The sequence below is a fragment of the Oncorhynchus mykiss genome, chromosome 9 (assembly GCF_057628025.1).
Source record: "Oncorhynchus mykiss isolate SJ-2025 chromosome 9, ASM5762802v1, whole genome shotgun sequence".
In the NCBI taxonomy this organism is placed as follows: Eukaryota; Metazoa; Chordata; class Actinopteri; order Salmoniformes; family Salmonidae; genus Oncorhynchus; species Oncorhynchus mykiss.
This window is the reverse complement of record NC_143030.1, coordinates 4,437,093-4,446,676: the sequence shown is the minus strand read 5'-3', so window position 1 is coordinate 4,446,676 and position 9,584 is coordinate 4,437,093. Positions and strand designations below refer to the sequence as shown.

The window sequence follows — 9,584 nt, the reverse complement described above, 5'->3', positions numbered from 1 at the left end:
TCTATCTCTCTGTCGCACTTTCTCTCTCTCTCTCTCTCTCTCCCTCCCCACTCTCTTTCTGTATCTATCTATCTCCCTCACTCTCTCTTTCCCCTCTCTCCCCCCTCTCTCTGTATCTATCTATCAATTCAATGGGCTTTATTGGCATGGGAAAAACATGTTAACAAAGCAATTGAGGTAGATACAAAAGTGAAATAAACAATAAAGATGAACAGTAAACATTACACTCACAGAAGTTCCAAAAGAATAAAGCCATCTTTCTCTCTCCTTCTCAAGAGGAAGTGTAGATGGGTAGAGAGGAGAGGTGGGTGGGGGGATGGACAGGCTACAAGTCACTAGAGTTTAGATACAGTTAGTGATCGACACATTGAGATGGAACGAGCCTGTCTTCAACTCTGTGAGTTGAATATTATCTAAATGGTTTGATATATATGGGGTTCAATGTCTAGATATAATTTTTATATCTGTGTGGTTTAATATCTATAATGTTTAACATCTGTATAGTTTAATATCTATATGGTTTAATATCTATATGGTTTAATATCTTTATGGTTTAATATCTATATAGTTTAATATCTATATGGTTTAATATCTGTATGGTTTAATATCTATATAGTTTAATATCTATATTGTTTAATATATGTTTAGTTTAGTATCTGTATAGTTTAATATCTAATATCTGTATAGTTTAATATCTGTATAGTTTAATATCTATATGGTTTAATATCTATATAGTTTAATATCTATAACGTTCATTATCTATATGGTTTAATATCTATCTATCTATATATATATATATATATATATATATATATATATATATATAGTTTAATATCTATATGGTTTAATATCTGTATAGTTTAATATCTAATATCTGTATGTTTTAATATATATATATAGTTTAATATCTATATAGTTTAATATCTATATAGTTTAATATCTATATAGTTTAATATCTATATAGTTTAATATCTAATATCTGTATAGTTTAATATCTGTATGGTTTAATATCTATATAGTTTAATATCTAATATCTGTATGTTTTAATATATATATATAGTTTAATATCTATATAGTTTAATATCTATATAGTTTAATATCTATATAGTTTAATATCTATATAGTTTAATATCTAATATCTGTATAGTTTAATATCTGTATAGTTTAATATCTATATAGTTTAATATCTATATGGTTTAATATCTATATAGTTTAATATCTATAACGTTCATTATCTATACGGTTTAATATCTATCTATCTATATATATATATATATATATATATATATATATATATATATATATATATATATATATATATATATATATATATATATATATAGTTTAATATCTATATGGTTTAATATCTGTATAGTTTAATATCTGTATGGTTTAATATCTATATAGTTTAATATCTATATAGTTTAATATCTATATAGTTTAATATCTATATAGTTTAATATCTATATAGTTTAATATCTACATAGTTTAATATCTATATAGTTTAATATCTATATAGTTTAATATCTAATATCTGTATGTTTTAATATATATATATAGTTTAATATCTGTATAGTTTAATATCTGTATGGTTTAATATCTATATGGTTTAATATCTGTATAGTTTAATATCTATACTGTTTAATATCTATATAGTTTAATATCTGTATGGTTTAATATCTATATAGTTTAATATCTACATGGTTTAGTATCTGTATAGTTTAATATCTACATAGTTTAATATCTATATGGTTTAATATCTATATGGTTTAATATCTATATAGTTTAATATCTATATAGTTTAATATCTATATAGTTTAATATCTACATAGTTTAATATCTATATGGTTTAATATCTATATGGTTTAATATCTATATAGTTTAATATCTATATAGTTTAATATCTATATAGTTTAATATCTATATGGTTTAATATCTATATAGTTTAATATCTACATAGTTTAATATCTATATAGTTTAATATCTATAACGTTCATTATCTATATGGTTTAATATCTATCTATCTATATATATATATATATATATATATATATATATATAGTTTAATATCTATATGGTTTAATATCTGTATAGTTTAATATCTGTATGGTTTAATATCTATATAGTTTAATATCTGTATGGTTTGATATCTATATAGTTTGATATCTATGTGATTTAATATCTATATGGTTTTGGAGAGTCTATCCTCTCCGAGTTATAAGAAAGCTAAGGAAATATAATAATTTACCTTCAGACGAGTCCCTTGACACTTGTGGTGGTCGCAGAGTCTCCTCTTTCCATAGTGGGGTCATATTAGTATGTAGCTGAGAGTCTCCACTTTCCATAGTGGGGTCATATTAGTATGTAGCTGAGAGTCTCCACTTTCCATAGTGGGTCATATTAGTTTGTAGCTGAGTCTCCCCTTTCCATAGTGGGGTCATATTAGTTTGTAGCTGAGAGTCTCTTCTTTCCATAGTGGGGTCATATTAGTTTGTAATGAGAGTCTCCTCTTTCCATAGTGGGGTCATATTAGTTTGTAGCTGAGAGTCTCCTCTTTCCATAGTGGGGTCATTGTAGTTTGTAGCTGAGAGTCTCTCCTTTCCAAACTGGGGTCATATTAGTTTGTAGCTGAGAGTCTCCTCTTTCCATAGTGGGGTCATTGTAGTTTGTAGCTGAGAGTCTCCTCTTTCCATAGTGGGGTCATATTAGTTTGTAGCTGAGTCTCCTCTTTCCATAGTGGGGTCATATTAGTTTGTAGCTGAGAGTCTCCCCTTTCCATAGTGGGGTCATATTAGTTTGTAGCTGAGTCTCCCCTTTCCATACTGGGGTCATATTAGTTTGTATCTGAGTCTCCTCTTTCCATGGTGGGGTCATATTAGTTTGTATCTGAGAGTCTCCTCTTTCCATAGTGGGGTCATATTAGTTTGTAGCCCAATCAGTTCTGACTGAAGAGCTGACTGACTTCAGATGAATCCCACTTTGGGGGTCGTAGAGCAAAATGCACTTTCCACTGCAGATGGAGTCCAACAGATTCTTACTAACTCTGACTACTAAGGAAATTGATATCTGTGGTCCAGCCCTGTGTTTCAGTGTTTCCATCATGTACCATAGTGATAGTTCTCTCTGTGTGTTTCAGTGTTTCCATCATGTACCATAGTGATAGTTCTCTCTGTGTGTTTCAGTGTTTCCATCATGTACCATAGTGATAGTTCTCTCTGTGTGTTTCAGTGTTTCCATCATGTACCATAGTGATAGTTCTCTCTGTGTGTTTTAGTGTTTACATCATGTACCATAGTGATAGTTCTCTCTGTGTGTTTCAGTGTTTACATCATGTACCATAGTGATAGTTTTCTCTGTGTGTTTCAGTGTTTACATCATGTACCATAGTGATAGTTCTCTCTGTGTGTTTCAGTGTTTACATCATGTACCATAGTGATAGTTCTCTCTGTGTGTTTCAGTGTTTACATCATGTACCATAGTGATAGTTCTCTCTGTGTGTTTCAGTGTTTACATCATGTACCATAGTGATAGTTCTCTTTGTGTGTTTCAGTGTTTACATCATGTACCATAGTGATAGTTCTCTCTGTGTGTTTCAGTGTTTCCATCATGTACCATAGTGATAGTTCTCTCTGTGTGTTTCAGTGTTTCCATCATGTACCATAGTGATAGTTCTCTCAGTGTTTCAGTGTTTCCATCATGTACCATAGTGATAGTTCTCTCTGTGTGTTTCAGTGTTTCCATCATGTACCATAGTGATAGTTCTCTCTGTGTGTTTCAGTGTTTACATCATGTACCATAGTGATAGTTCTCTCTGTGTGTTTCAGTGTTTACATTATGTACCATAGTGATAGTTCTCTCTGTGTGTTTCAGTGTTTACATCATGTACCATAGTGATAGTTCTCTCAGTGTTTCAGTGTTTCCATCATGTACCATAGTGATAGTTCTCTCTGTGTGTTTCAGTGTTTCCATCATGTACCATAGTGATAGTTCTCTCAGTGTGTTTCAGTGTTTCCATCATGTACCATAGTGATAGTTCTCTCTGTGTGTTTCAGTGTTTACATCATGTACCATAGTGATAGTTCTCTCTGTGTGTTTCAGTGTTTCCATCATGTACCATAGTGATAGTTCTCTCTGTGTGTTTCAGTGTTTCCATCATGTACCATAGTGATAGTTCTCTCTGTGTGTTTCAGTGTTAACATCATGTACCATAGTGATAGTTCTCTCTGTGTGTTTCAGTGCTGTTGAGTACACTGGTATGCTGTAGCCTCGGACAAGGTGGAGGTGAGTACATTTCTCTAAATTCATCACCTGTTCTATAATAGTAACATTTCTCTATATTCATCACCTGTTCTATAATAGTAACATTTCTCTATATTCATCACCTGTTCTATAATAGTAACATTTCTCTATATTCATCACCTGTTCTATAATAGTAACATTTCTCTATATTCATCACCTGTTCTATAATAGTAACATTTCTCTATATTCATCACCTGTTCTATAATAGTAAAATTTCTCTATATTCATCACCTGTTCTATAATAGTAAAATGTCTCTATATTCATCACCTGTTCTATAATAGTAACATTTCTCTATATTCATCACCTGTTCTATAATAGTAACATTTCTCTATATTCATCACCTGTTCTATAATAGTATCATGTCTTCCTGGTCTCGTCATTGGTTGTGACTTCATGTCAGTCTCCAGTCCTTATTCTCTTAGTAAAGAAGGTTCCATAATGGATCTCTACCTGTTCTAGCTGCTCTCACCAGCAACTCATCAAAGAAAATGTAACTTTTTGACTATCACTCCAACCCTGTGGGGAGTTTTACTAATCAGGTCTGCAGAATCTAAGATTCCATACTACAATAGGACAGTCTGACATCAACTGGCTCTCTCTCCCTCCCTCCCTCCATGTCTCCCTCCCTCCCTGTCTCCCTCCCTGTCTCCCTCCCTGTCTCCCTCCCTGTCTCCCTCCCTCCCTGTCTCCCTCCCTGTCTCCCTCCCTGTCTCCCTCCCTATCTCCCTCCCTATCTCCCTCCCTATCTCCCTCCCTGTCTCTCTGTCTGGAGATGGATCTACTGTCTCTATTATATTTTGACAGACCAGCTAGATCTACTGTTTCTATTATATTATGACAGACCAGCTAGATCTACTGTCTCTACATTTTCATCAAACAAAATGCAGATTTTCTGCTGAACAGGTTGTTTAAGAATTGCTTCAAATGATATATATTTTTACATCTTTATTATATTTCAGGAGATAAATACCTCTGAGTCATATTTGGAGAAGGAAGTCCTGCTCAGTCTCTAGTCAAGCATTTCTCTGACCCTCCATGTTGTTCTATGATGTCCTGCACACTTATATAAAACGGTTCCAAAAGGTTTCTTGTCTGTCTGGTTTGGTTCCAGGTAGAACCCTTTTTGGAAATGGAAATTGTCCCAATAATTACAGAGAACACCACATATACCATAATATCTACCCTAAACTACCTCCTATCTACCCCACACTAACCTTACCTACCCCACACTAACCCTACCAACCCCACACTAACCCGACCTACCCCAAACTAACCTTAAAGAGCCCACACTAACCCTACCAACCCCACACTAACCCGACCTACCCCAAACTAACCTTAAAGAGCCCACACTAACCCTACCTACCCCACACTAACCCGACCTACCCTACACTAACCCGACCTACCCTACACTAACCCTACCTACCCCTACACTAACAATACCTACCCCTACACTAACCCTACCTACCCTACACTAACCCTACCTACCCCTACACTAACCCTATCTTCCCTACACTAAACCTACCTACCCCTACACTAGCCCTACCTACCCCTACACTAACCCTACCTACCCTACACTAAACCTACCTACCCTACACTAAACCTACCTACCCCTACGCTAAACCTACCTAGCCCTACACTAACCCTACCTACCCTACACTAACCCTACCTACCCTACACTAAACCTGCCTACACTAACCCTACCTACCCTACACTAAACCTACCTACCCTACACTAAACCTACCTACCCCTACACTAAACCTACCTACCCCTACACTAACCCTACCTACCCTACACTAACCCTACCTACCCTACACTAAACCTACCTACCCTACACTAAACCTACCTACCCTACACTAAACCTACCTACCCCTACATTAACCCTACCTACCCTACACTAACCCTACCTACCCTACACTAAACCTACCTACCCTACACTAAACCTACCTACCCCTACACTAACACTACCTAAACTTAGTTATTACTGACAGAGATGTCAGTCCTTATTCTGTATATTGGGGTGGCAGGTATCCTACCCTCATCACTAAGTTAAACAGCTAGAGAATAGCCTCTCTGCTGTGTTTCAGTATCTCTGTTAGAGTATTTAATAATTTACTTTAGACAACGAAACTCTCTCTCTCTCTCTCTCTCTCCCTCTCTTTCTTTGATCTCTCTCTTCCAGCCTTTCTGAGTGTCAGTCCTGACAGATCTCAGTTCTTTGAATTTGAGTCTGTCTCTCTGAGCTGTGAGGTTCAGGGGAACTCTGCTGGATGGAGAGTGGTGAGGAACACAGTCTCTGGGGAGCGTTCAGATTGTGGAAGAAAATGGGGAAAACCACAAGGGTCTTCATGCATCGTGTCACTAATACCATCAGACAGTGGAGTGTACTGGTGTGAGTCTGGGTCTGGAGAACACAGCAACTCTGTCAACATCACAGTACCTGGTATGTCCACAAACACCATCTACTAACATTATAGTGTTTAGTGGTTCATCTGGTTTCAGATAGCTGATGTTATGTTTATATATGATGTTTATATATTATATACAGCTGGAGCTGTGATCCTGGAGAGACCTGTTTATATATGATGTTTATATATTATATACAGCTGGAGCTGTGATCCTGGAGAGCCCTGTTTATATATTATATACAGCTGGAGCTGTGATCCTGGAGAGACCTGTTTATATATTATATACAGCTGGAGCTGTGATCCTGGAGAGGCCTGTTTATATATGATGTTTATATATTATATACAGCTGGAGCTGTGATCCTGGAGAGGCCTGTTTATATATGATGTTTATATATTATATACAGCTGGTGCTGTGATCCTGGAGAGCCCTGTTTATATATTATATACAGCTGGTGCTGTGATCCTGGAGAGGCCTGTTTTATATATGATGTTTATATATTATATACAGCTGGAGCTGTGATCCTGGAGAGACCTGTTTATATATTATATACAGCTGGAGCTGTGATCCTGGAGAGACCTGTTTATATATTATATACAGCTGGAGCTGTGATCCTGGAGAGGCCTGTTTATATATGATGTTTATATATTATATACAGCTGGTGCTGTGATCCTGGAGAGACCTGTTTATATATTATATACAGCTGGTGCTGTGATCCTGGAGAGACCTGTTTATATATGATGTTTATATATTATATACAGCTGGAGCTGTGATCCTGGAGAGACCTGTTTATATATTATATACAGCTGGAGCTGTGATCCTGGAGAGACCTGTTTATATATTATATACAGCTGGAGCTGTGATCCTGGAGAGACCTGTTTATATATTATATACAGCTGGAGCTGTGATCCTGGAGAGGCCTGTTTATATATGATGTTTATATATTATATACAGCTGGTGCTGTGATCCTGGAGAGACCTGTTTATATATTATATACAGCTGGTGCTGTGATCCTGGAGAGACCTGTTTATATATGATGTTTATATATTATATACAGCTGGTGCTGTGATCCTGGAGAGACCTGTTTATATATGATGTTTATATATTATATACAGCTGGAGCTGTGATCCTGGAGAGACCTGTTTATATATGATGTTTATATATTATATACAGCTGGAGCTGTGATCCTGGAGAGACCTGTTTATATATGATGTTTATATATTATATACAGCTGGAGCTGTGATCCTGGAGAGACCTGTTTATATATTATATACAGCTGGAGCTGTGATCCTAAGGAGACCTGTTTATATATGATGTTTATATATTATATACAGCTGGAGCTGTGATCCTGGAGAGACCTGTTTAAATATGATGTTTATATATTATATACAGCTGGAGGTGTGATCCTGGAGAGACCTGTTTATATATGATGTTTATATATTATATACAGCTGGAGCTGTGATCCTGGAGAGACCTGTTTATATATTATATACAGCTGGAGCTGTGATCCTGGAGAGACCTGTTTATATATTATATACAGCTGGAGCTGTGATCCTGGAGAGACCTGTTTATATATTATATACAGCTGGAGCTGTGATCCTGGAGAGGCCTGTTTATATATGATGTTTATATATTATATACAGCTGGTGCTGTGATCCTGGAGAGACCTGTTTATATATTATATACAGCTGGTGCTGTGATCCTGGAGAGACCTGTTTATATATGATGTTTATATATTATATACAGCTGGTGCTGTGATCCTGGAGAGACCTGTTTATATATGATGTTTATATATTATATACAGCTGGAGCTGTGATCCTGGAGAGACCTGTTTATATATGATGTTTATATATTATATACAGCTGGAGCTGTGATCCTGGAGAGACCTGTTTATATATGATGTTTATATATTATATACAGCTGGAGCTGTGATCCTGGAGAGACCTGTTTATATATGATGTTTATATATTATATACAGCTGGAGCTGTGATCCTGGAGAGACCTGTTTATATATTATATACAGCTGGAGCTGTGATCCTAAGGAGACCTGTTTATATATGATGTTTATATATTATATACAGCTGGAGCTGTGATCCTGGAGAGACCTGTTTAAATATGATGTTTATATATTATATACAGATGGAGCTGTGATCCTGGAGAGACCTCCCCTTCCTGTGACTGAGGGAGATTCTGTGACTCTGCGCTGCAGATATCAGAGAACTCCATCTAACCTCACAGCTGATTTCTACAAAGATGGATCCCTCATCAGGACTGAGACTACAGGAAATATGACCATCCCTGCAGTATCCAAGTCAGATGAAGGACTCTACAAGTGTAACAACTCTGAAGGAGAATCACCAGAGAGCTGGATGACTGTGACAGGTGAGAAGATGAGAAACCTTGACATTCAGATTATCTGGTTCTTCTTTACACTGTTAAGAGGTGCTGAAACCTGCATTATAAACTGGGTGGTTCTTCTTTACACTGTTAAGAGGTGCTGAAACCTGCATTATAAACTGGGTGGTTCTTCTTTACACTGTTAAGAGGTGCTGAAACCTGCATTATATACTGGGTGGTTCTTCTTTACACTGTTAAGAGGTGCTGAAACCTGCATTATAAACTGGGTGGTTCTTCTTTACACTGTTAAGAGGTGCTGAAACCTGCATTATAAACTGGGTGGTTCTTCTTTACACTGTTAAGAGGTGCTGAAACCTGCATTATAAACTGGGTGGTTCTTCTTTACACTGTTAAGAGGTGCTGAAACCTGCATTATAAACTGGGTGGTTCTTCTTTACACTGTTAAGAGGTGCTGAAACCTGCATTATAAACTGGGTGGTTCTTCTTTACACTGTTAAGAGGTGCTGAAACCTGCATTATAAAC

The 9,584-nt window shown here is 35.9% G+C and overlaps 1 protein-coding gene across 4 annotated transcripts in view; it reads left to right on the top strand.

Moving 5' to 3' along the window:
- The first annotated feature begins 275 nt into the window (after positions 1–275).
- LOC149980714 (uncharacterized) overlaps positions 276–9,584 on the top strand; it is a 36,420-nt gene continuing 27,111 nt past the window's right edge. For all 4 annotated transcript variants that reach the window (XR_016483008.1, XR_016483009.1, XM_090183312.1 and 1 more), the window contains exons 1-4: positions 276–397; positions 4,237–4,281; positions 6,480–6,740; positions 8,843–9,085. Coding sequence is in view for 2 of the 4 variants with exons in the window: in XM_090183312.1 (XP_090039438.1) it covers positions 373–397; positions 4,237–4,281; positions 6,480–6,740; positions 8,843–9,085 (574 nt within the window). In the remaining 2 variants the exon portion in view is untranslated. The remainder of the gene's footprint in view (positions 398–4,236; positions 4,282–6,479; positions 6,741–8,842; positions 9,086–9,584) is intronic.